At 39.9% G+C, this 27,805-nt stretch overlaps 1 protein-coding gene across 2 annotated transcripts in view; it reads left to right on the top strand.

Annotated features, from left to right (window-relative positions):
• ADAMTS5 (ADAM metallopeptidase with thrombospondin type 1 motif 5) overlaps positions 1 to 26,436 on the top strand; it is a 47,997-nt gene extending 21,561 nt beyond the window's left edge. For both annotated transcript variants that reach the window (XM_037155224.2, XM_053657712.1), the window contains 6 exons: positions 1,722 to 1,889; positions 10,340 to 10,623; positions 11,933 to 12,116; positions 12,485 to 12,660; positions 14,499 to 14,674; positions 19,749 to 26,436. In XM_037155224.2, coding sequence (XP_037011119.2) covers positions 1,722 to 1,889; positions 10,340 to 10,623; positions 11,933 to 12,116; positions 12,485 to 12,660; positions 14,499 to 14,674; positions 19,749 to 20,316 — 1,556 coding nt within the window. In that variant the 3' untranslated portion in view covers positions 20,317 to 26,436. The remainder of the gene's footprint in view (positions 1 to 1,721; positions 1,890 to 10,339; positions 10,624 to 11,932; positions 12,117 to 12,484; positions 12,661 to 14,498; positions 14,675 to 19,748) is intronic.
• The last annotated feature ends 1,369 nt before the right edge of the window (positions 26,437 to 27,805 follow it).

The following is a 27,805-nucleotide window of genomic DNA, read 5'->3' as shown; positions in this document are numbered from 1 at the left end:
CCCAGTGTCGCTGATGAAGATTCCCCCTCGGAAAAGTTCAAGCGGCACAGAGTGCATTCTCAACCTGTGTTTTATGTACTAAGTAACTTTAAGCCATTTAAAGTTGGACATGCATGAAATGAAAGGTTCTGTTTTTCTGAGAGCCACAGGTTCCCTGAAAAATTCAGCATGCAGTCCCAAAACTGAACGAACCCCCCAATCTCCCCTTGCATGTTATTTGGGGTGTACTTTGCAGACTGTGATGCACTTGTATGCTACTTACCAAATACATAAAAATGTGACTGCCGATGGGAGGTTTTCTCAAAAAAAACTTGCTTGCCTGGTGAATGCTATTGAAGTAAATAACTGCCTAAGTAGCATAAAAATGTTGAACCTCAGAAGGTCACCAAACCGTAGCCACTTAATTTTAGCCACAACAGCAACCAGCTGCTTGGTGGACAACTTTGTTACGAGGTGTTTGTGATTTAACAAGTTGGCCAAAAGTAGTTGGAATGCAGTGTGAAAGATTTCATCTCTGTTGGGCTTTTACTGGTGCACACTGGACTTTCTTGGTGGAATGACCCAAGTTAGTTCTTGCCTTTGGCATTCAGAAACCCACAGAAGAATGTGGTGATCATTTTTCTATAGGATTTTCTACATTCTTGTGTAGTGATTTGCATATGATTCTATAAACTTTTGCAAAAATGCGACTAAGATATCTGTTCTCTACTTTTCAGAGTTTCCACACTGCTGTCCCAGATTTATTTTTAATAGCATTTTAGATTTATTGGACCAAATATCATTTTACCCTTAGACTATTTAAAAATTAAACTTATGTAATAAAACCCAGTTTAGTTGGATTACAAGGATGTGGTTATGAACTCTGGGATATAGTATCTACCTTGCACAAGAGAGATGGTAGTCACTTGGAGCACAGTGGCCGAGAGGCATAAACAACAATACGACCTCGCTGAGTGGTTTGGGATAATCACTTACCTTCCCAATATTGTTTTGCTCTTCAAGCTCTAGTCCTCCATGATGGGCACATTGGTACTTTAGGCATTTCTTAAATGTAAATTAAAGTATGTCATTTATTTATGAGACTAGTAAACAAACATTCACAACTGACTAAATAACATAAAGAAACGAAAGGGTGAAACAGGCTTACATTTGCATGGAACCAGAAGGTTACTGATTTCACTTTCCTTTCTTTCCCACCCCACTAGCAGTCATCTCTTATATAGCTACCTATTTACTTGGCTACCTATTTATTTTATTCCACTAAGGTTCACAACATGCAGAAAATTGAGGAAAGTAGAGGGGGTTCCGCAGTCAGTGGGGGGAAAAGTTCTCTGATCTCCTGGGGATTATGGTTGATCAGAGAAGCTGCAAAATTAGACAAATAATCATAATAATATATTGTGTGAGCTATGACATCATCGCACAGTTGCTTGGCAAACTCTTGATTCCAAATAAGGCTGCCTTTCTACGTATCACTGAGCATGTGTGATCCAGATGGATTATGGGAACGTCTACTCCTTAGTGTAATGTTTCAGATTTCTTCTAAGCGCTTCTAACTACATGCAGCTTTAATTTCCCTAGGGGTCCAGTCTCTGCGTGAGAAGGTAGTAAAAATGAACTCATGCACAATTGGTGGGAAAATCAAGTGCTAATGTAATTGTCCCAGAGAAGCAGAAATGCAGAATCACTCTGCCTTGCACTTCCTGTGTTCTTTCCCTTAGGACATCTGCTCGGCCTCTCCCATGACGATTCCAAATTCTGCGAAGAGAACTTTGGCTCCACAGAAGATAAACGCTTGATGTCTTCCATCCTAACCAGCATCGATGCATCCAAGCCCTGGTCCAAATGCGCCTCGGCCACCATCACGGAATTCCTGGATGACGGCCATGGTATGTATTGTCAAGGACAACAGAGGCTCAAAAACAAAACTTGGGATTGTTATGGGTTTTATTTCATTATGACATGACATTCATCTTGGCCTCTAAGACAATGGTTGCTTAGATAGTGTCAAAAAAAAAAAGAGGAGCAAGAGGACTGTCTGCTGGTGCATAAAGCCAGCATCCTTGGTGGCATTATAGCAATGATATTTTTGCATTTGAATTGAAAAGTTCAAAAGCGAAGCAGTGTGGGCGACCACACAGAAGGCTTAGCTAGTGCCCTGAAATCCTGGCTTTTATTCCTTCTCTCACCACTAGTTTCCTGTGAGAACGCTGGCAGACATCTTGCATCCCTGCTATTAATATGACTCGCACAATTATTTGTTACATGCCTATTACAGGGGTGTGGTTAAGAAGTGGGTGACAGTTCTGTCAGATTCTTTTTAAGGCAACAGAAAGCCAGGAAAGGAAGCTCTTTAGATTTGTGTTCATTGGAAGAATTTGGTGTCATCCTGACAGCAGATTCTCCTGAAAGCGGAGTAAACACTGAGGACCAGAAATAGAAAATCAGTCTGAACAATGAGAAAATACTCTAAGAGCTTCAAAAGAAAACCCCTGGCTTTCTCATCTAGGTACAGTGCAACAGCACAGCATACTTTATTAAATTCTGTAAATCTAGGATTCATGGATTATAGTAAAGTACTAAGAAAGTCACTGTTTTAAGAAATAATAAGTTCTGACCCCAAGTAATATTTGAAGCCAGTGATTACAAATTTCCTAGCACTTCTTATTATTTAAAAATACTAGAGCCCTGGCTGGTGTAGTAGTGGATTGGAAATTAGGTTAGACAGTTTCCTGCAGGCCAGTTCCAGCAGGGGATGCAAAGATACATATGTTTTTCCCTCTCTCCTTCCCTTCCCCTCAAAGAATTATTTTTTAAAAAAAAATAGAAAAAATTATATAGAACACTAAAAAATAGACTCAGAGTTGAAAAAGATCTTCAGAGACCACTTAGTTCATTCACAAGTGTCTTGTTTTACAGAAATGAGCATGTTGTCATCTCTTGGGTTTTTTTCTCTTAAAATTTGTCTCTTTGTAAAACTGGTGGTTGAATTGATATGCCAGAAAATCTTGAGTATTAATCATCTGTAAATTTAATTCATGATGTGTGATTCAAAGGTGGGTAAAGAGAATCTGTGATAACTGATTTTCCCCAGTTTCACAAAGTTTCTGGCTCTATAATCTCAAAAGGATAAAAAATTCAATTTGTCTCAGAGAAAAAGAAATTCTGCCACATAGTTCTTTCATATATTATAGGCAAAAATCTGTTCATTAACTCGGTTTTTGCTCTGTTAGTGGCAATGCTTTATCCACTTGGGACTTTTAAAATGTCCTATTTGTAAATATAATCCATGCACAGCTTGCTTTGAAATTTTCCTGAAAAAAATACATGTCTGTGTTGGTTGAAAGGACATCTCAATATCTCAAATTTAGGAACAAGACTAAAAATTCATGAACTAGACCTTGGCTTCCAACTACTAGTAAAGTGGTAGTTTTCTGTTTAGCTCAGTTTACAATGTTGACTAAATATTGATAAAGTCCCCAAATCAATGTTTACTTACTTATCTGCTCGTCCATATGATCAATTTGATCAAGTCAATATCTAATGGAGTCCCTCCTTGGTAGAACCTTACTCTCCACTCTTGATATTACTTTTGCTGGGGGCTTTTCTCAGGCTTTCTGAAAATGAAATCACACTAATATTTTATTTCAGCATCACACGTTACACATTCCAAAAGGCTGAGCTAAACTTTGAATCACTAAATGAATGGATTTAGTTGCTAAGGCAGCAAATACTTATGGCTAAAAGGGGACTAAACTTTTTCCTGTGCAAGTATTAGGTCAGTTAATTACAATGCTGTCCAGATTTTGTTTCTATTGCCATCATTTTGGAGTGATTCATTTATTTCATATTTGTGGCATCGGTGATCTTACATTCTGTGCAGTAAATATGCTTTAGTATTACCTTTTCTCAAACATCATTTTTGTATTTAAAAGAGCCCATGTTCAGATTTGTTAAGTGTTTGCAACAAACATATATTTTATATATCTCTCCATGTTTGTTCCAAAGGACCTCATGGTCTATAATAAGCAATAACATACTTTTAGTAGAAATAGATCTAATTCACTTGCAACGATCAAATTTACCTGAATTTCTCATATACATATTAAATTAATTAATTTAATGACCCAAATTCTTTGGACAACAAATTCCCTTAGTTGATGGAGTAATTCATTTCATCAAACCTAGGCTCTCACTTTTGAATAGATTGGTTAGGCATTCTTGTGTTTTAACAACAACAATAGAAAAAGACCTTTATCAATAGCCTATAATGAATAAAGTAATTTCAGAATAAGGAAAACCAAAGAAAGGCCTCATGATGCAATGGCAAAGCTCAGCTACGCTCATTTAAAAGAAGCATGCACAGCAGTGCTCTTTGTAGTATTCTCATTTAATGTGAATTCCAGTAATATAATAACTTTTAAATTACAACCAGAAAAACTGACTTAAGTGACAGTGTGGCAGTAGGAACACATAAATGCCATTTCCAGATGTTGAGGTTCTGACGTCTTCACTCCAGAGCTTTGGAAAGAACCAAGAAGAAAGTCAAAGTCCTAGACAATGGAGAAGCAAACGAACAAACAAAAACACAAATTTTTGTCAGATAGCTGAGCTGATAGCATGAAAACATACCATAAAACCTGTTTATTTTATTCACAGGGAATGACTCAGTCTTCCCTTTGGAGCCTATTCATTCATATTTAATAGAAATAATCGACTTTTGTTTTTGCTCTAATTTTCTGGTCCACCAACCATTTTAAGCAATAATATAATCGCGGTGGGGGTGGGGTGCATTTCAGAGAGGTAAACCGGGGGCCAGAAATCATGTCATTTGACAGTGAGGGAGAAACCAGAAAAGCTGTGAGGTTCACCTTAAAACACTAAAAGCTTAGAAGTCTGGCACAATTTTCCAAAAGGTCAAAGACCCAATCCCACCAGCATGATCCATGATGGTACCTCTATACTTCAGCATGATACAAAACTCCATACGTGGATAAAAGTGATTTTCCATTATTTGGGAAGATTAAACTGTGACATGAGTGTAAAAGCAGCAAAGCAATTGCTGTTTCTAAATAGATGCTCTCATAAAACTTATACAATTGGTAGAGATGGTACCCTAAAGAATTCAGTATTGGAAAAATCTATTTTTGGATAAATCTATTTATGGGTAAAAAAAAATAGCTCATTCATCTCCCTCCTACCCCCAGCAATGATGGAGAAATAGGGTCTTAGAGTATAATTAAATTCAAACCATTTGATTTGTTTTTAAAATTATTAGCCGTAAGTAGGTGGACATTTATAGCACTCGACCACTGCCAAATTTAAATTCATTAATACTGAGTGTTTCCTGATTTAGTTCCAATAAGAAACATGTAGCAATTAGGTTATGGTTGAAAAGTTAGTATGCACACACTCAAATAACTGTGCCTGCAGGTTTGTGATTCAGAAAAAGAGAAGCCATGTCTCCTGGGGACCCCCAGCCCCTGCCAACCTGGCCAAGATACTTGCAGACATTCTGCGGTGTTTACACAAGTTAGCTCTAGGCAAGCTGGCCAGGAGTGTGATCCTCAGAAATACAGAGAATCACTGGCAGAGAAATTGTGCAGTCAAAGCAGGTTATTGAATTTCCCTTCTTAAATGCTCAATAACCCTGAAGCTAAAAATGACAGCTGTGTCCCCGCTGTATCCCTAAGTCGTAGGACCAGGTGATGAGAAGGCCACCACCCAGGTAGAAAGAGTTCAAGTGCACCCATGACACGGGCTGCTAAGGAAAGTCTACAAACAGCTTTGAAAAATTAACTTGGAGCATATTTAAAGGTCTAAGTTTACGGCCACTTACTGAACACAGAATTTTGGAGATAAAATGGTTTTTGAAAATCAATTCTCAAAATCCTGTCTAAATATAGACTATAAAGCTAGTAATATGACACTAACATTCAATTTCTTTTCATCTTGATCAAAATTTATTGGCATACATAAAGTTGTTTATAACATCTTTATTATATTTTTCATATCTAGTATAGCTGTACTTATAGCCTGTTATTTGTTTACATATTTTAGGGGTTTTTTTATTTGAGTTTAGTCGGTATACAGTATTATGTTATTTCAGGTATACGATATAATGATTCAACATTCATATACTTTAATATGTGATCACCCCACTAAGTCTAGCAGACTTAACATTCAGTTTTTAAGGTAGTCCTCATCAACTCAAAGCCCATTATGATACTATCTTAATTTTCAGCATAAATGTGCCCTTTACTAGAGTCTGCAAATAAGACATGTATTTTAAGTCCATGGTGACATACACAGTTAGAAAGCCAGGCCTCACCCTCTTACATGCAGAATTTTTCATGTAATTTCACTGGTGTCATATCTGTTAAAGTGTCCCTATAGCCACGGGCAGTTTCAGAAACAGACCTTTGAATTTCTTCTGGTCAGCAACTGTCTGTGCTTCCTCACCGCCCTCAGTAGTTCACCTGTCACTGGGCTGATGCTGCACCAGTTTCTCTTTCAATGTCGGACATTCACACAAAGACTCAAAGAAGAACGTCAGGGCCAGACATGATGGGGGAGTTCCCAGGGAGGGCAGCTCCTTTTGAGTGAGTTTCACTGGGAATGTTCATTGATTTCTCCTGGGCCACGGATATTTGGGCCAACACTTAATTTCACACCTCCGTAGTGAAAGGGAAAACAAAATAACCACGGTGTTAGAAACAGTGACGAAAAATGAAAAGAATGAAGAGCAACAACTTTAGTCCAATATTTCCATTATGAAAGACACACAGGAGTGGAAATCAGATGCACACGTATATATCTGACTTCCTTATGTTTGTGTATAAGGTTTTTCTGTTGCCTTTTCTGGAGCCCTGGCACACACACCCCCCCCCAGCCCTTAGTGCCCCTGTGAGGTGGGAAGACCATTCTTTCCTTCAACTGCCCAACCTGAATCACTGCATTTACTTTTTCATTTTTACCCTACTCATGGCATGTATCTTAATATGTACAAACAAATGTACAATATGCACATATTTCTGTTGTCTTTCTTTTAGAGACCATCCATTTATACACACTGAATATTAAAACAAAAGGAAGGAAGGAGGGAGGGAGGGAAGAAAGGAAGGAAGGAAGGAAGGAAGGAAGGAAGGAAGGAAGGAAGGAAGGAAGGAAGGAAGGAAGGAAGGAAGGAAGGAAGGAAGGAAGGAAGGAAGGAAGGAAGGAAGGAAAAAGCAACTTTGCCGTTTGTGGACAAACGCTGGCAGCAAAGCCCAGACAGGATTTCAGACAGGGGTGAATTAAAAGAACGCATGAAGTAGATGTGAAGATGTGGCTGAGAATAAAAGTAAAACAGATCAAGAAAAGTCAGCTCTAGACTGCAGACTTTTGGAGGTCGATACAAATGATACTAAAAGATTGATCAATTTCCTCTTTCACCCCTCCCTGAAAATGTACACAGTTATTAAAAATTCGTTAAAAATCTGTATCTAATCCACTATTACTGAGACTTTAAATATTTTATACTGCAAGATTCACAGTAAGGTTTTTAATTGATTTTTTATTGCTCCTTGGCACAAGTCTACCATTGGGTAGAGATGCCTGCACCTACTTTATAGCAAAAGGACATAATTCGACATATAGATGAAATCAGTAGATTGTATATTTCAGAGTAAAAAGAAACAAAGAAATGAAGGCGGCAACAAAGCTTACTGTTGAGAACACTGCAGTAACATATGAGTGGCAATTCTAAAATGAGTCATTTTAAGCAAGAAAAGGCCATCTGCAGGGGACCTCTCTGGGGAAGCCATGCAGCTGAGACACCAAACTTTTAAGGGCAAAGCAAATGTGTTATTCATTTATAAAACTCATACTTGGGTATTAAGTTTCACATAGAGATGGCACCTCTGGAACTCGCCTTTTTGTAAGCTGATTTCAGATTGTTTGCATGATCCATTTCTTTTCACTCATCGCCCACTAGTGAGGTAGGAAGGACGTCGGTGGCTGTGGACAGGCCCACGGAGAGGTGCTGAGTTACTGTGGCTGGAGATGTACCAGGTAGGCCCCCCGCCACACGCACCCACACATGTGACGACTTCCCAGCTAACAGCGGCCGAGTCTTACGGTCTGTGCTTTTTAGAAAAGGGGGAAAGTCTTTTAAAAACGGTGCTTTTGAAGGCTTTGGAAAGCATTCTTGCTGCCTCAGAGACGTGGTGACACTCTGGTTAACACCAGCGGTGGGTTCCACGTGCCCTGGTTTATCCTCCAAATGCTGTTTTTTATGCCGCAGTGGAGATAACGCCCTGCCGAGAGGCCCCCCCCCCCAGTGCCCCATCTCCCTCTGTCTTCCAGGCAGAGCTTAGTGAGGGTTTCCTATCACTCTTTCCTATTGACTTGATGTTGATGTTTTTCTTCTAACTTGATGTTTTTCTCCCAAAGTTCTCTTTGGCTGGGTTCTTATTTTTAATGCTTTTTCTGGCTGGCCTTAAGAAGCTTTACCTCTTCAAACGTTCTGGCTCAGAAGTTAAATAGGAACTTTGCTCTTTATTCATTTTCATATAATGCCTCCATCACAGATTGACAAATTCTAAGGTATTCACTTTGAAGAAAGTTGAATATAGAAGTTGTAAAAACATTTGCAGTATATTTAAAATGTGCTGAATGGTTCATTTCTTGGTAGAAAGTAGGATTTAAATAGGATGCTCTTTCGTTGACTAAAAAGGATAACTCAAAAAACCTTTCAGTGTTTGTTAAATATGCTGGGCATTGTTTTATGTTTTTCTGGCAGCCTCTTATAACTTCCTTAGCTAATTTTCCCTGTACACTATCACAGGGACAAGAGAAACGTTTCACAGAGCTTGAAAATAGATTAGGGAGAGGTTAACTACCCTGGCCAAGAACACTGAGCCCTTTAGTAGTTTGCCAGAATCAGACTTTAGACTGGGTGTTTCTACCATCAGGCGTGATACCCACCTTTTCAACAATCCCTACACACCTTGCTCTTCAGCGATAAAACAAGAAATCAGTCGCATGCTAAGCAGAGGTAAAGATGGTAAACAATGAGGCGGGCAGGCTCTGAGCATAAAACTCTCATTGCTGTGTGACCTTGGGTAAGTGATTTATCTTTGTGTTCTTCAGTTTCCTTCCGTGTAAAATAAAGAAAACAATAGAATCTGTTCAGTAGCGTTCTCATGAGGATTAAATAAACTAGTATATTTACATGACTGAGCATAGTGTAAGTTTGTAAGAGATATTTGTTATTTTAGTGCTCTTAATGATCAGCAGGTAGATCCTAAATCAAATATACACTGCAGAGTGTTGGGCAGTATACATGCTTCCATACACAATGGGAGAAAATTAGTGGTATGGACTCACTGAGCAGGGATTCTTCGGGAAGCTGTTTGTGGAGAGGGAAGGCATGTTTCAGCTTCTGGAATTGTATCATTTCTGTGAAGTGCCAGCTTCTATTGCTTATATACTCCCCATATTAGCTGGCAATGGGGACACCAGCTTGTTGGGGGCAGACACACTCCTAATACACAACAGATAGTAATTACATTTAAAAATGGACACAATGAGGTGAAAAAGGAGAAGAGTAAAAAGATGAGCCTTGGCCCAAAGATTCTCTTCTTCTTCCTTCCACTCCTCCTTTGTTCTGTGACTCTTGAGAGCTCTTTATTAAGATTCTTAATCAATCTGGGAGAAATACCTTATTCAGTCTATTTCTTGCACTCTATTGGGAGGCCTTGAGGGACAGATTTGAGTAATGTTTTTGATTTCCCAAGATCGAGTATGTTTGTTAGCATGTTGTAGGTGCTAACCTAACGTGTGGGCATCATATCCACTATTGTCACTTCCAGTGAGTTGCGAGAATAAATGAGGTATCACCTTGTAGGTAGGAAGTGGAAACAGGATATAAATAGAGCGCCAAGGACAAATACTGTCTCAGTGGAGTAAATGCTTATGTATTGTTGCTGTTGTTCATGTTAAATCCATTATTTTACTTCCTCTAGGTCTGTCCCAATTTCTTTTAGTCCCTCAGCTCAATGTCTGTCTTCACAACTAATTGTCACAGAATGCTTTCCTTCAGTCCTACCACTGCCATCATTCTAGGTACACCTGAGCTCATAGGTTAACTGCTGAAAATCTTGGAGGGTGTGGCTGAGCTCACGGAGGCAACCAGCCTCGCCCCTCCCTGCCAGACTCTCCTCTCTGGGGCCTCACATTGCGGGTCTGTGGGTGCATCTTGTCCCAACACCAGCTGGAGGGCTTCATTTGAACATCCACGATTTTAGTGGTTTGCAGCCTGCACACGGAACAGTGGTCAATCTTGTCATTCTTTCAGGTAACTGTTTGCTGGACCTGCCTCGCAAGCAGATCCTGGGCCCGGAGGAACTCCCGGGACAGACCTACGATGCTACCCAGCAGTGCAACCTGACCTTCGGGCCCGAGTACTCGGTGTGTCCCGGCATGGACGTCTGCGCCCGCCTGTGGTGCGCCGTGGTGCGCCAGGGCCAGATGGTGTGTCTGACCAAGAAGCTGCCGGCCGTGGAGGGCACGCCCTGTGGGAAAGGGAGGATCTGCCTGCAGGGCAAGTGCGTGGACAAAACCAAGAAAAAATACTATTCGGTAAGTGATTTTCCTGTCACACGATGCCTGGGGGCCCGAGACCTGAAGTGCATTCCTAGTTCCAATATTTTTTTCCTGAGAGATCTATTTACTGTCTCCTCCCTGAACCAGAGGAGCCATTTCCAGTCGTCACACCATGGAGGAGATGCAGACCACAGGAACTCTTCCCGGATTCTGTGTACTTGAGACTCCAAGCTGGGCCCACTTCTTGGAAGTTTTCTTTCAGGCTTGTCTTGCCAGAGTTAACAGAACACATTGTTTGAATTCATTAAGGAAACAGCAGCAGACCCGACACATGGTTCTCATACATGCTCAGTGAGCTCCAAAACGGTCAGGTTTCCCGCCTCATAGCAAGTTCATCTAACCTTCGGGAATGAAGGGAAACCCCTCCACCCTCGCCCTGCACTCCACTTCCATGTCCTCAACTACCACCTTACTTTTTGCGGCCCAAGCAAAGCTCGTGCTTATTTCAAGTCCCCAGAAAGATGTTGCCTCGTGCACATTGCCTGCATCGTCAAAGGCTGGCAGGTTCTCGGGCACCCTGACACAGGCAGCCGGCCAACGTTCTGCACACGTGACCTTGGCAAAGGAGTTCACAGCGCTCTTCCTCCTGAAGGCTTGGCTGCCTGCTGCAGTGTTTGCGGAGTGATCGGCGTGGGGTGTCAAAACAGGGCGCTTGGTATGTGTGCCCGTGGTGTGGGTGCACCTCAGTATCTGTTACATTTTCTCTCCAGGGGCTGAGACCCTAATTTAATTAGAAATTAAACTAACCTCAGGTCAAATACGTGCATGCAGATGGCAGAGGGCGTCTCGCAGACAGGATGTGTGACGTCAAAAGAGGCACTGCAGAACTTAGGTGCTAAAGTGGGACAAATGATACAAGTACAATGAACTGATGCCTGGTATCATGCAAAACCTTTAGCATCACACGTTAAAGATGCAAGATCAGAGTGGACCGAAAGTTACCCAGGGCTCAGCGGTGACTAACAGAAGGGTGCAGTACCAGAATGCGTAAGTGAAAATGGCCCAGAGAAACCAGGAGGCAATCCTTGCAGTGTGCTAAGTACTTAGGGTGAAGCGTTCAGGGCCTCTAGTCCAGGGGAGAAGGGAAGCGGAAAAGATGAATTGCTGAGAATCAGAAACACATTGTAATTCCAGAACATGCAATACCTATGGCCGGGCTAAATTCGCTGAAAACTTGACTCTGTGATGAAGTTTCCATTGTCGTTGAATGCGGGTGATTTCCAAGTGTGCATTTTGTATGTTTTCCTCCCATCTGAGTTGAAATTTCTTCTGTTTTCTATCTCAGACCTCAAGCCATGGCAACTGGGGGTCCTGGGGGTCCTGGGGACAGTGTTCCCGTTCCTGCGGAGGAGGAGTGCAATTCGCCTATCGTCACTGCAATAACCCTGCGCCCAGAAACAGTGGCCGCTACTGCACAGGAAAGAGGGCCATCTACCGTTCCTGCAGCGTGACGCCCTGCCCCACTAACGGTGCGCTGCCCCCGAGTGCCAGCAAACACCATGTGTCACGTGTGATCTCTGTTCCAGCGGCCGTAAATCAGGCAGGCTGTAGAAATAGCCAGTTAATCTTGCACTGCATAGTTCTACCAGTGTGAAAATCAGTAACACACACACGAGTGATTTTTTAATTATTATTATAAACAATTGAGTGTTCAGGGCATGGGGAGAAAGTAATTGATGTTGTCAACTCTGCGAATCAATAAAAATTCTTCGACACTGGTGTTTAAAGAGGCTGTAGAAGAAAAGGCTGAGCACCTTAAAGTTATGTAAATGCACAAGAATCTGTGTAAGTTTCCCAACAGTAGACTAATAACATGACATGTTTGGTTTTTTTTTAGGCAAGTCTTTTCGTCATGAGCAGTGTGAGGCCAAAAATGGATATCAGTCTGATGCAAAAGGAGTCAAAACATTTGTGGAGTGGGTCCCCAAGTATGCTGGTGTCCTACCAGGGGACGTGTGCAAACTGACCTGCAGAGCCAAGGGCACCGGCTACTACGTGGTGTTTTCTCCGAAGGTAACGCACCGCGCACTGTGTGCCAGGCCCAGCGGGTGCCCTCGGTGGGGTGGGGTGGTTGACGGACGCCTACGGACACCAGGGAAAACAGTCATTATTTGGGGGTTGGCTACATGTTGAAGGGTTTTATTTTCGTCTCTATAATTTCTATCTTTGCAAACCTTATACAATGAATAATTTTTTTTTGTAAACAGAACAAGTAAATGTTTTAAAAGCTATTTTTGAAAAGTATAACTCTGTCAAGTCAGGTGAGATGTGACCTTAACTTCAAAATAGCCCTGAAAACAACTGGTATTTCCAAGACACACTTTGAAAGAGGATTAAAAGTAAGGAAGCCTTCCTTTTTAATATCATTTACTTAAGAATTTTGCTAGTGATTCATGAAGACAGATTTCAGGGTCATCGTCTGTGACCTAGATTTTTAAATGCCTTGCACCCTCAGTATAAATCAATCAATGAGCCTCTAGTTGTACACATAATATACGCATGTGAAATTATCCCTTGTTTTTCAGAGAAGAACATTTTCTAAATCACTTCAGCTTTACTTCTCACAGCCAATATTATGCAGCAATTTATATAATATCATATATCCAATATGCCAAAAAAGTGCTACTTTATTTATTTATTTATTTATTTATTTTTCTGCTTACAGTTTACATGCAGTGTTATTTTGTATTAGTTTCAGGTGTACAGCATAGTGGTTAGACAAGCATACACTTTACAGAATGTTTCTAGTACCCATCTGATGCTAGCAATATACCTGATATTGCTAGTACCCATCTCACGCTATACATAGTTATTGCAATGTTATTGACTTTATTCCCTGTCCTGTACTTTACATCCTCATGGCTATTTTGTAACAACCTTCGCAACAGGTGTTATACTTCAAACTACCTCTGTAACTGGCCTGCAGATATTTCTGACATATTGCTGAAAAATAAGTTCATAGTCAACTAATATAATTTACAAAATACTTTATCCTTTTACTGAGAAAGAGCACATTTTCATTTTAAAAAATAATAGAAAGGAATAAAACCAAAAATGTCAGCTGGAAATATAACCATCTGAAGAGCTGTTTACCTATTGAAGTATATCCTACTTCAATTTATATGCACTCACACACACACACAGGGTTTTACATACACACAAACACAAAATACATCTATTTATATGTGGCATGTTATTTAAATACAGTGGCATACACAAGCCACAAGTAGTCCACATACATCCTGTTTTATATCTAGCCTTATAAAATACATTAATTCTTTTATTCAAATATATTGATTGTCTTCCCATAAGTAGTTCTCTCTGACTTCCCCAGACTCCTTTTCCTGCACTAATTTGTCTGCATTCAGCATCTGCCAGTTTGACTCAACAGGGAAGGGTTAGGGTTAGATTTTCAAATATATCGCTGTAACAACAGTTATGCAACAAAGAAGGATCTTCTGTGATCTTTACGAGGCCGGCCCATATTCTGATCTTGACGCATGGGACAGGCAATCCTACAAGCTAAGCAAAAAGACTGTTCCCCTCCATGCTATAATGCGGCCGCGTGCATGCTGGAATGCAGAGGGGTACCTTGGGTGTCCCAACACACTTGGAGTTAAACGCAGGAGAGAAAGTGCATAACCAAGATCTGTCCCAGGTTTTCCAACATGTAAAAGATTTTTCGGTTGAATACTTCTGAAAACTATAGGGTTTTTTTTGTTCCTTTTATCTCAGTGGACTCTCTATTCCAGTCACACTCAAAACTCACAAATTAGAACGTGCTCTTTTACCAAAGAAACCAAGTGCCTGGCCCGAGTACTGTCCACAGCTAACGTGTCCCTCACATTCAGGTGACCGATGGAACCGAATGCAGGCCCTACAGTAATTCCGTCTGCGTCCGGGGGAAGTGTGTGCGCACCGGCTGTGATGGCATCATCGGCTCAAAGCTGCAGTATGACAAGTGTGGCGTGTGTGGCGGGGACAACTCCAGTTGCACCAAGATTATTGGAACCTTCAATAAAAAAAGGTAATGGGCTAGGACAATTGCCTGTATGTGAACTGAAGGAAGCTTTGAACTCTTACAACATTGATAAAGGAGGACTCATGTTACAGCATAAGGTATCTGAGAGAGGAGGGCTAGCGGGGCCCCTTTAATGCATTATGAATACGAGAAGGGAAGGAGAGGAGATGAAATACGTTCTGGTTGCCAAGTGGGAACTCGTGGTGTCTCTGGCACCAGGAGAGCCATGGTGGCCATGAGGTCACAGCCTTGCGGAATGAACACTGAGAAAAAGGGCAGAGACATTGCATTTGAGCTAAATCTTGCAGACCCTGATACAGAATTTAGAAAGGATGGCTGCTTTCCATCTTATGTACTTCATTTTTTGTTTTTCTTCCTACAAACAAATTCCCATTGGGCTGCATGATTCTTGAGAAAACATTTCTCCGTGAAAGCTCTAAGGTAATTGCTGTGGTCTAGACGACAGTGCCCTTTTAACTCTCCTGGTTTAAACCCACTCTGTAAAGAGTACTGTCTTCCCTGCTTCTTTTCATGGTCCTAGATTACACTCTTGCTTTAAACATGGAAGTGTTTAAGGTACCGATTTCTTGCATAGAACATGACGCTCTCAGCGAGGATGTCTGACTCGGCTAAAGAGTCTGTCAGGTGCAGAGTTGGCGTTCTTGCTCACCAGGCCACACTCATGCTGAGTGTTATCAGTGAAGCACACCTGTTGTCTTTACGTCCGGGCCACATTGTCTCTAACTGCAGAGGAACAGACACACCACAGTGATGATAAGGATTTACTTTTAAAAGTGCCTGCCCTGTTAATGTTGAAAATTACCTTTGACGTGATGAATATGTGTACTGTTGCTGAATTCACTCTGAACTAAAATGTCCATTGCTAGTCCTGTGTGCTAGTGATATAATAATTATTCATCTAATTGTGTTTGGTCATCTAAGTAGAAAACCCTGCAAGTCCAATGATGTCCTGCATTTTTATATACTTTGAAGGTGCAAGGCACCTTAAAAATGATCAAGTCTAACTTTTGTTTTACAAATGGGGGAACTGGGTCTCTGAAAATTTAGGATTTACCCAATTTTACATGGCTGGTGAATGCCAGTTATGTAAAACTTAACTTAGGGTCATAGGATGCACAGACCATTTTTTTATAAAGAAAGAAAAAAGGCCCTGGCTGGTGCAGCTCAGTGGATTGAGCGCGGGCCTGCAAACCAAAGGATCACGATTCGATTCCCAGTCAGGGCACATACATGGGTTGCAGGCCATTTCCCAACAGGGGATGCACAAGAGGCAACCATACATTGATATTTCTCTCCCACTCTCCTTCCCTTCCCCTCTAAAGATAAATAATTTTTTTAATAATTAAATAAATAAATAAAAAGAAGGAAGGGAGGGAGGGAGGGAGGGAGGGAGGAAGGAGATTCAGGAACCAAATGAGAAATAAAATTATTTTTAAAAGGTACCTTATATATTATATATTATATATTGTCCCACATAAACTTATAAACTACTTTCAAATGCTAAGTTTGGCATTTTAAGTTTTTGTACTGACAACCAATATCTGAGTATTTGACATCACACAAAAAGACGAGCTTCGTGACATTGCCCAGTGGAAAGCCGCGTCACCACTCACAGACTGAGTTGACCAGCATTACACTGTGTGATACAAATGGCCTGTTTAAGTGCCCGAATAAATCTCCGTGGCTTAGTGTGGTTTATAAAGAGGAATATTTGCCTTCAAGCTCTGGCTCCGTAATTCAAGAACCATTCACTCTTGAACAGTCACTTAATTTCTTTACTATCAGAATTCTTGACAGTAGAATGATGATGATACTAATTAATCTTTAAAATTAATATTGCTTTGAGAATCAAGTGAGGTAATGCATATTAAAATATTTCATCAGGTTCAAACCTCTTCAGAAATAAGACCCTACTCTTAATTTACTCCTCTCTCAATTTTTCTCATGTCAGTAAATGTCAGCTCAGTCCTTCCACTGTGCAAGTGCAAAAGTTTGAAGTCATCTTTACTCCTCATTTTCTCTCACAATTTTTCCATCAGCATGTCCTGTCAGTCTTATTGCCAACATATTTTCAGCATTTGGCTGCCCCTTACCACCACCAAGGTCACTACAACCCCAGTCCAGTGAGCATCTCCTTACCAGGACCAACCCAGCAGTCTTCCCAAAGGTCTCCAGGACCTTGCCCTCCAAGCCTCCTTTGCAGAGCATGGAGAACCATCATTTATTACCTGTCAGAGATCATGACATTCCCCGGCTCAACAGCCTCCTACAGCTTCCATCTCACTGTTTTGTAAGCTACAAGGTGCTAAAAGCTTTGGACGCTGCCATGTTCTGTGTGTCTTCTGTACCATCCTCTTCCCTGTCTCTGCTCCACCCATACTGGGCTTCCTGAAGATTCTTAACCATGGCAGCCCAGTGCACTGTGTCCTCTGCCTGGAACCCACTTCCCCAATGAATAAGCTGTGCTGCTTCTAGAAGTCCTTCCAGTGACTGTCAGGTACTATGGCTCAAGGTAGTGGCCACCCTCAGTAAAAACCTCCATCCCGGTCATTATTCTCTATTTGCTTATGCTGCTCTGTGTTTCTTCACAGCTCTTATCAGCAGATACTGTCACATATTTCATTTGGGGGGAGGAGCCAGGGGTCTGACATCCCCCACCAGAATGACATCGTGCTTCCTATGCAGGAATGAATGAATGTATTTCACCCATGACAGGCACGGATGGTGCTGCGGACATACCCCTGAACCAAACAAGAGCCCTTTATCCTGCCAGCCATACTTCCAAATAGTTATATGAAAACAACTGTATTCATTCACAGTAGCCAGAGGAGCAGCTTAATGTCCAGAGTGTAAGTGATGCCCAGCACAGTGTAAAGAAAAAGAATGAATACAACAATAACCGTATTTTACTAAGGCACTAAGCAAGCAAGGCACTGACGCTTATACTTGTCTTGTGAGCTTCGTTTGGAAACCTGCTGTTATGCTGACAGTTGACGGTGGTTCTCACGAATATGATTCAGGCTGCAGAGAACAGGAGAAAAAAGCTCTCCTACCTGATCCTGTTACCTTCCTCCTTTATCTTCTCTGCATCATCTGTTTGGTATCATTTCAACTCTGAATGTAACCAGAACTTGTTGTCATTTAGCTTTCATAAAATAGAAATGGCAGAGGTAAGGGATATGAGTGTGGCAATACGGCGAAAGGAGCACCAGTTCGGAGTCAGGAGGCCCGGTTTCTAAGCCCAGCACTACCAGTATGTTAGTGCTGGAGCGGACTTGTCCAAATGTTTTAATATATCCCCACCATGTATGACTTTTACATAAGGTACGAAATCATCCCTGACATCCCTTCTGGCTTCCTTTGAAGCTATTGTAGGACTGCATATTACCTCTTGATAGCAGCTACTTCAGAAGAAAGCCCTGTAGTGTAGTGTAATCCAAAGTGTATCACAGCAGTAAAAACAGTGGAAGAGAATGGATCAGGTTGAATGGACCAACAGCCTTGTCAGCATTGCATCTTCTGCCTTCAACACAGTAGGGAGCTCCAACACCTGTCAGGCAATCAGGGTAGACCAGATGCCCAATAGACAGGGCTCCCCTGGGGAGGGGAGCCTCTTCTCCAATCCAGGGAAAAGGCCTGAGTGAGGGAAACACAGGTGGATATTTTTGTGTATGAATCAGTTGCCCCAAACCTCTAAACTTGGGTATGAATTTGAAAGTAAGTAATTAAATTATACATACATCAGTCAAACCGCACAGTTTACTTATTTCTATTTAAATAACTAAGAAAGTAAAGAAATTATGAAATTATGTATAGAGGCAAATGTTTTGGCAATAGATGACTACTTTTCTCTGGTATAGTCCCTTGCTGCTTAATTACCATTTCTTTCTTATTGTTTGTCACAAGCTTATGGATATCAGAGAAATCGATGCCTTTGCCCATTTTCCTCAGCCAGTGATGGATCTTTATTTTTTAATTATATTTAATTCATTATGCTATTACAGTTGTCCTGATTTTCCCCCTTTGCCCCCCTCTACCCAGCACCCTTACTCCCTCAGGCAACCCCCCCCCACCCTTGTTCCTGTCCATGGGTCATGCATGTAAGTTCTCTGGCTTAGAGACCTTTCTTACTTGTCACCCACATTAAAGCTTCACTCAATCTATCATAATGTTTCACAGACACTAAGCATTTGGGGAAATTTGCTAAGGCATTAAAGATTCTTCTTTTTTTTTCTTTTGTTGATACTGGTAAAGACTGGTTACCCAGCTACATAATTTTACGTTTCATTTCGTGTCCTGCCCAGGAAATCCAGAGTTCTAGTAGACATGGAAGTATAGAATGGACTCTACTCTGTCTCTAATCCACCAAACTACTTAAGTCTGTGGTTCCCTAATGAGTCTGCACGTTTGGAACAAAGAGGAGCATTGGGAATACTGCTGCCTACGCCCCGCCCCCATCCTGAAAGTCAAAGTCAGGGATTTAAATCCCTGGGCTGGGGCCTGGGGATTCAAACTTTTACGTGTCTAAGTGATTCTAATAGGCGAACAAGTTTGCCAAACATGAATTTTAAAAGTTCTATGAGATCGAGGACAGATTTCTGTTGTTTGTGTTTATGTTTATGCCAGTTTGTGCCAGAATAACATAGCTTTGTAAAGATGATAGGATTGAATAAGGATGAGTAGTGTTTTGTACGTCTTTAAATGAAGTCAGTAGAAATTTTTAAAACAAAGGCAGGTTGCTAACATTATCCTGATTTTGAACATCATAATAAAAATGCATATAATATGTTAGTCTAATCGAAGTTTTATCTTTAAAAAAATTAATTTTTAAAGCCAATTTTAAGCTAATCTGTTAAATACACTAAAACTTTGTGTTATAATCAAGTAAGACTTTTAGAGAATTATTGGTATATTCAGTTACTAAGTGTTTACTTATTTTCTTTCTCCCCTCCTCTCTCTCTCTCTCTCTCTCTCTCTCTCTCTCTCTCTCTCTATATATATATATATATATATATATATATATATATATATATTTCCCCATGGACATTCCCACTTCCAGTAAGGGATACACTGATGTTGTAAGAATCCCAGAAGGGGCAACCCACATAAAAGTCCGACAGTTCAAAGCCAAAGACCAGACCAGATTCACTGCCTACTTAGCCTTGAAGAAGAAAAACGGTGAGTACCTTATCAATGGAAAGTACATGATCTCCACTTCGGAAACGATCATCGACATCAACGGAACAGTCATGAACTACAGCGGCTGGAGCCACAGAGATGACTTCCTGCATGGGATGGGCTACTCGGCCACAAAGGAGATTCTCATAGTGCAGATCCTTGCAACAGACCCGACTAAAGCGCTAGATGTCCGTTACAGTTTCTTTGTTCCCAAGAAGTCCACTCAGAAAGTAAACTCGGTCACCAGCCACGGCAGCAATCAAGTGGGGTCGCACGCCACACAGCTGCAGTGGGTGACCGGCCCGTGGCTGGCCTGCTCCAGGTCCTGTGACACAGGCTGGCACACCCGGACCGTGCAGTGCCAGGACGGAAACCGCAAGTTAGCCAAGGGGTGTCTTCTCTCTCAGAGGCCTTCCGCCTTTAAGCAATGTTTGCTAAAGAAATGTTAGCCTGTGGTTATGCTCTGATGCAGAGATGACTGGGTGACTGATCACGGATCAGTCGTGCTGAACAAGAAGAGGTCCACCTACAGCACAGACAGGCACCCTTCGGTGTCATTGTCAACAGGAGTCTGATTATGGGCAGAATCTGCTCCCTGTGACCAAATGAAGAAGTGCACTATTCCATGTGACAGTGGTGACCCTGGAATACAGAAGAACTTGGGAGTTGGCCAACATCCCCTGGGCCTGCAAGAATGGAAAACACTGATGAATGTAGAACCAGGCAACATTTGACAACGGAAGAATCACCTTCTCCCTCTTGCCACCTACCTCTTACAGAATGTCTTCAAAGGCACTGTAACCATTTTCACCCACAATACACAGTAGCTTCTTTTTACTGTTTGTAAATACATTCTCCCTTGGTATGTCACTTTATATCACTTGGTTCTATTAAAATATATATGTGTATATATATATATATATATTTCTATAAAAAAAAGTGTTTGACCAAAGTAGGGTCTGCAGCTATTCCAACTCCTTCCAGTTTCTGGAAAGAGCTGTGGATGTTTTACTGGAAATTAAGATCTTGCTGCTGTTTTAATAAGACTTAGTAAACTTTCAGACAACAGGAGATAACATTTTAGTCAAAAACCATTTTGACAGCAAGCATCTTCTGAGACGTTTTAAAAAGTGAAAGGATCTCAGTGTATCTCGTCATTTAAATACATACACGGGTCTGTAGCATTCGACAGCCTGCATTTTTTCAGGCAGCCAGCCAAATTAATGCGTAACTAGGTCATAGAATTAGCATTTGCGTGTGTGTATGTTGTTGGTATTCACAGGCTAACAATTGATTTCCTTGTGTTGAAATTTAAAAGGAAAAAAAACATACTTCACTGCATTTTCCATTTCTATTTTCCCAGTTGCTTTCCCTTCCTGTGACTCATCTGATATCTCACAATATGTAATATACACACAGCAAAGAGTTTTCCGATCACAATCGATGCTCTAAATACTGGTACTCCTCTTACCAGCAAGCCTTTAAAATGTGTTTGTTTTTGCTTGTTTGTTCTGTTAAAGGGTTCTGTAAGACCTACAAGGTTTTCTACATCTTGTTGACGTAGTGTAATGAGAGTATTAGAGATCATTTGGTAGTTAGCCACTTCTCAAAGTGATTATTGTTAATGTGGTTAGTGCAGAAAAAAACAAGGTAATTCATAAGACTGTTTCCACACCGCACAGGCAATAATTCCTTGCATTGAAAACCAACCCAAGCACACTGATACCGCACTTCAGATTTTTCCCAAGTAGAAAGCATCTGGTTGCACCAGTAAGTGTTTGAGTGATGAAATATGATGATTTTTGAGAAGTTTGTTACTTCTATTTCCATAGCCTAAGTAGGTTGTAAGTTTGAATAGTTAGGCATAGAAAATTTGTGCAATTACATGCCTAAAAATCTCTTTAGACAGTAAACTGTATGCCTTCACTCCACAGTTTAAAAAATATAAGGCGTTTTGTTCATTGGGATTTCTTTTCCTTTGTGAAACATCACAAAGCTAATTGTTTTTATAAAATTGTATAATATCATACCAAATGTGCCTATTGTAAAGATTTGCATATAAGAATGTTAGGGGACCATTGTTTGAGTTCCCTTAAGCTCATGAGAGTTTATTTTTATTATGAGATATTTTTAATATAAAAGAACTATGTAATTCATCTTGCTCCATCACATTCATTTCAGTGGGCCAGGAGATTGGATGTCTCACTGTTTTAAATATTTTCTTAAGAAATTATTCGGTAAAACAAATAAGTATTTTACAGAACTGATAATCATCTTTCGGATTTTTATACACTGACTTTGCTGGAGAGACGGTCATTTTTTTCTTAATAAATTATCAGTTAGAAAATGAGGTCTGTACAAGACTGGTACCTACTCTTGATGGAGGTGAACCAGGTATCAGGGCTGGGGACAGAGCTATGCAAATTGGCCAGGGAAAGAATTAAAATTACAACTGATCATTTGACTATGCAGAGAGAACTATTAGAGAGGCCGTTATCTTTTCCAATTTTCAAAATAATTTTATCAAGTAAGCCAACTATGACCAAGTTTTATTTTATCTTTTGTGGATATATTGAAGGCAACATTAAAAGATAATTAAAGAGCAAACACGATTGTCTCCTATTCTGCTTCTCAATGCTTGACTCACAGATTTTTAATATGATTTATCAATGATTTGTTTTCCCCCAAATAATGAAGTTTTATCCTTTTCATTGGAATAATCCTAGAGAGCTTATAATGAATAAACCACTATTCCATGGTTTTAAGGAATTTTCTTTAGTTTTTTTTTTGGTGTTTTTTATTTTTGTATGAGTATCAATAGATTGACTAAAGAATGTATGTCTAAACTCCTGAGAAAAATGATATAGACTGGAAACTGAAATTCAGAGAAACTTATAATAGATATAAAGAATGGTAAGCAAAGGGAAAATCCTCTATTAAATGATCTAATTCAGTCCAGCTTGACTTTGGACTATTCCTTCTATCTTTATGTAGTTGCACCTTGAATAAAAAGTCTAGGGTTCATGATGTTAGGGGTTACTTCCTCAAAAAAGAGTTTGCCTAAAAGTGCTCAGGTTAGTAAGAATTTAACCTCACAAAACTAAACACTCCAGGTTAAGTTTAATTAAATACAGTGGAAGCCCCCCAAATAGCACTTATTTCTTCTAGAAGAGAAAAGGTCAAATTAAGCCCTGTTTGGTTGTTTAGAGATTTAGGGGCATTGTTGTAATTTATTCAACAAATTCAACTTACTTTGCCTTTCTGTGGAAACAGTTTTATTCCATTAAACTAAGAATTAAGGGATTAATCACAGACAAAAAGTTGCAGCACTGAAAAAAATAATTTATTGTTTTTTGCAACTGGTATGTGAATTTGTGTGATAAAGTTATTTATTCTTATTTAACAAAAATATGTGCAAATTCTATATTTAAAATGTTTTGCTGTTGTCCTACTTTTTAATTTATGCTTCCTGTTTGTGGATAAAGTACACTTTGTGAGTTTACATGATATATAGCACTGTTTGCTTTTGTATTTTTTTACAAAAAGCTTTCTGTGTGAAGTGTATTCCTCATGTATCATTGTTCTGATACTGTAGTTTTCCTTTCTGAGCAAGTGTTTAACTTAAGCTTTCATTACTATTAGTATCCATTAATTCTAATTTTTTCAAGTCACAGATAAGAAAAACATGTATTTAAAACACTCAACTGTGGTCCAAGTTTTAAATGTGGGCACATAGAGAGCCTGTCAGTCCCCTGAAGCTAAGGCACAGTGAGAATCAGGTCTATTCATTTCACTGATACACTTGGACAAAGAGCTGTTGATGGATTATGTGAAAACTGCAAGCGATATCAATTATAATAAAACCAAATATTGTCTTTGGCTGCTTTAGAAACACTCCTTGAAATTTAATATCACTTGGTCTCTAGTATCTGCAGGATTCTATAGATGAAAGCAAACAAATTGGGTGTAAGTGATTTCAGTGTCTGTAGTCATAACTGTTTGTACGAACATGGGGTCTCCATTGCTGAAAGGTGACTTTTTACTTCTACCAATGTCTCTCATGGAGTGATGACACGACTTGAGACATGGAGGGCCACCTCTGATCACACTAGCCTGCCCCTGACTACGATTTCACTGTCTGGTCACAGCAATAAGGCAAAGCACCCTTAGACACACAACTGACCAGATTAACCTCTGACTCAAATGTTTTTCCCACAGAATCCTTCCTTATTATCAATGTTATTGTCATGGTTTCTGTGAGGACAACAGCCAGATTCAAAGAAGCCCAGGACTTGTGCTATGACTTAAAGTTCACCATTTGTGAACCAAGATTGAATGTAACAATGACCAAATTTGGCTAATAGTTCATGGTTGAGGGTGAAATCTCATTGGCTTGATTGGTAAATATTACCACTCTATTTATAATTAAACTTGAGACCATAAAAATACCATACATTTTTCAACATTTCAGAGCTATGAAATAAATGAATAACTGTGAGTACAGAAATGGGCACCCAAAGCTGTAATAGAACTGAGTGCAATGTCAAGGCGGTCTATCATTTAGATGCACAGAAAAGGAACTTGGATGTATTCTCTATTATTTTTCTCATTTGCCAAAACCTGTAGCTTTAGACTGTCTAACAGGTAGATCAACCTAACTCACTAGTTCACTGAGGGGAAAAAAAACAATCTTCCTAATAGTTTTCTGCTAACAGGAACTAGAGAAATGACTCCTCAAAGTGATATCATCACAAAACATCAATCTATAATGCATAATTGTGTTCTGGTCAATTAACATATGGAAACATTGAAGTAAAACGCATGCATCAGTGAAGGAAAAAAAATGGAAATAGACATGTGTCCAGACCAGAAAAGCATTTAATCTGGCAAAGTGTGTTTCTGGTGCCAAGATACCATAACTCTCAGTGGAAAAAATAGTGGAATACATTGTCAGAAGATGCTGGTTTTAAGAGAGAATAAAAGTACATGCTAGCTAACACAGCTAAATGCACAGTTCTAATATTCTAGCACTTTACCAATAAGTTTGCTTTCTGTGGTCCTTGTCCCATAGCTCCAACTGGTCCATGTGGGCCACCATAGGTCAAATGAAAAAGCAAATAATGGCCCATCATCCTATAAGGCACTGTCACATTGAAGTGATCCAGGTCGAACACTGTGAGAAAAACTGTGAGTTATAAATAACATGTGGCATTCTTTTTTTTCCCCATTTTCCTTTGACACATACAATGAAGAATTACACTTTTCTCCTGAGATGCTAACATCTTCAGTGATCAATAGTCAAATGTAGTATTTCTGAGTCACTATTTTATTCTATGTGACTTTTCCATTGTCAAGAAAGAACTAAGTTTGGTTTTTGTTTTGTTTTTTGGATTTGGGTTTTTTTCTGGTTTTGTTATTTTTTCAAGGCTGGGCACAACTTGATACCCAAAGTTAGGGAGATTGCATCTGATGGTCATTTCGTTTAGCGGGGCTCGGTGACACATGACATGTACCTCGAGGATGTTTCAGGTGACATCAAAACTCTAAGAGTGTCAGGCTGGGGCGGCAGGCTTTCAGATGCGTCATGTCTCATCACCCAGACATCGGCACTCTTGTCAAACATTCCTTTTAAACAGACTCATTTGGTTCTTATACACACACAAACCCCTGTGTATATTTTGCCTGAGTTTAAGTTTTGTGACATTTTATGTCCATTGTAAACACTGAGCTAGCATAGCTCAGTCTTCCTTCGCTTTAACAATTCACAACATATTCGAACCACTTCACCCCACACTGAGAGCCTATTGAGAACAGTAGTGTGTTGACTTAGTGAGGCTACACTTTGGATTGGAAAACAGCTATCATCTCTGGGTGATGTTTTTGCATTGTACACTCAGGCATGTTGCAAATGCAGGAGCTGATGGACACTGCTCACATTTGAGTCTCACATACTTGTCAGAAAATCATGCATATGTCTTCTAAATGGACTCCAGGTAACTAAGCAGATGCCAGAAGTATGTTCAATTTGATGGAAGCAGTGACCCCAACAGTTGATCTCAGTATTAGAGTCTGTGAGTAAATTCAGGTAGTAGACCTAAGCAGGTAGAAGCAAGATTTTGAAATCTTGAATGGTGCTTCTGAGACAGTAAAAACTTTGAAGATTTGCACATTATGTATGTCATAAAATATAAGCTGTGTATTACCCCAGATTGTCAGAAGCAATGGCATCGTTCAGTAAATGCATCATTCAGTAAAAACCAGTTGAAGAACCAAAACTTTTGGGAAAACTAAAATGGGTCTCATGTAAAATGTCTCCTCAGCCTTGGCAACTTTCAAACTGCAATCAACTACTGAAAGCATTACTGTGTCTTATAGCCTGCATTCCAGCAAGCTCTGTTATTCAGGTAAATCACTTGAACTGAGTCATTTGGGGCCTGTACTGTAATATTTTTCATGGAGGAACAATATCCTACTTTGTAAAGCATTTCTCTATGTGTGACTTTAAACTGTAAAATTAAACATTGGCTTTGTGGTTTCAGTGAGCACAATAAATGTAAACTGTAAACTAGGTCAAAGTATGTACTGCATATAATGTTTTAGAGTTGGAAACTATTGTCCATTTAATTTATATATTCTTATAACAGCGGTAGAACCCAGCCAGGTCTTAAAGAAACTTTAGGCTCTCTGTAATTTCTACCATCCCTCCTTCACTGTGGCACAGACAAGTAATACTTTCTCTGTCTTAAAGGACTATGGAACTATTGCTTCAAATCTTCTTATCACCCCCTCAGTCTGTCTAGTAACCACATTTTGGTATTAAATTAGATAGAGCAAGCAACATAATCTACCTGGTTCATCTATTTTTTTTACAGATAAATTTTTACTACATGTAAAACTAAAGAGTGTAAAGGGTTAGGCATACACGGAAATTCAAAAACAATTGACACTCAGGAGCAAAAGTCTATTTTTGCTAACACAATTATGTCATTATGGTTCCTAAGGATACCAATCCCTTCTAAACCTGAAATCATCACTGTTTAGCATGCATCGCAAACATTGAATTTCTCTCTCATATCAAATGACATTTCAGAATTGTGGACTTTATTTTTGCTTTTAGTAGGATGCTTGTTTTTTAAGAAATAATTTAAAACACCTATACTTTTTAAGACTTCATGCACAAACATCCATCCTACGTGGCTAAGAGTTGTTGAACTTCTCTGCAGGCTGGGCACTGTGCTAAATGCCTTACCACCTTTCTCCCATGTGTTCCTCTCCCTGACCCTCTTGACCTTATTCCAATATTACAGATGACTGTCACATCATAATAACTGTTCACGGTTGTCTAGCTGTTGCCAAGTGCCAAGCACTGTCATAAGCACTTTGCATATTTATTTTCAATTCATGGCATTTTAAAACATTGAGCATCTCAAATCCTTATGGACCGTGAGTCTGATAAAGGGATTTCAAGGGTAGGTAGAAGACTATGTGACTTTGGAGAAACGAGGGGAAGTGTTTAGATGCCCTGATGTGTGTAAAAGCAAAGTGGTCCTAAAATTCCAATAAAAATGTCAAGGAAACTCTGGAGAATCAGGCAGGCAGCAGGACTAGAGGCAAGAGCTCAGGGTGTACAAAGGACCGTTGTTTAAGGAGAGACAATTTGATTTAGAAAACTAGTAAATTGCTCAGAAGGATTAAAAAAAACTATGGTATTTAACCTTACAAACTCATTCACAGTTAATAATGAGGTGGTTCAGACAAGGTCAATGGCATAAAATTGGTCCAGGGGGTAGATTTTAGATTAGGAGTAGAATGAACAAAGAAGTTTAGAAATAGAGCTATAGATGTTTGAAAAGTCAGAACTATCTTTAATTCCTAGATTTTGTAGGGTGTTCCTTGATTACTGTTTTATCTGTTCAGTTAAACTCATGTTTTTGCACA

This window comes from Artibeus jamaicensis, unplaced genomic scaffold (assembly GCF_021234435.1).
Source record: "Artibeus jamaicensis isolate MK-2021 breed Jamaican fruit bat unplaced genomic scaffold, CSHL_Jam_final scaffold_474, whole genome shotgun sequence".
In the NCBI taxonomy this organism is placed as follows: domain Eukaryota; kingdom Metazoa; phylum Chordata; class Mammalia; order Chiroptera; family Phyllostomidae; genus Artibeus; species Artibeus jamaicensis.
Note: the sequence above shows the minus strand (reverse complement) of the source record. Positions and strands in the feature narration are given on the sequence as shown.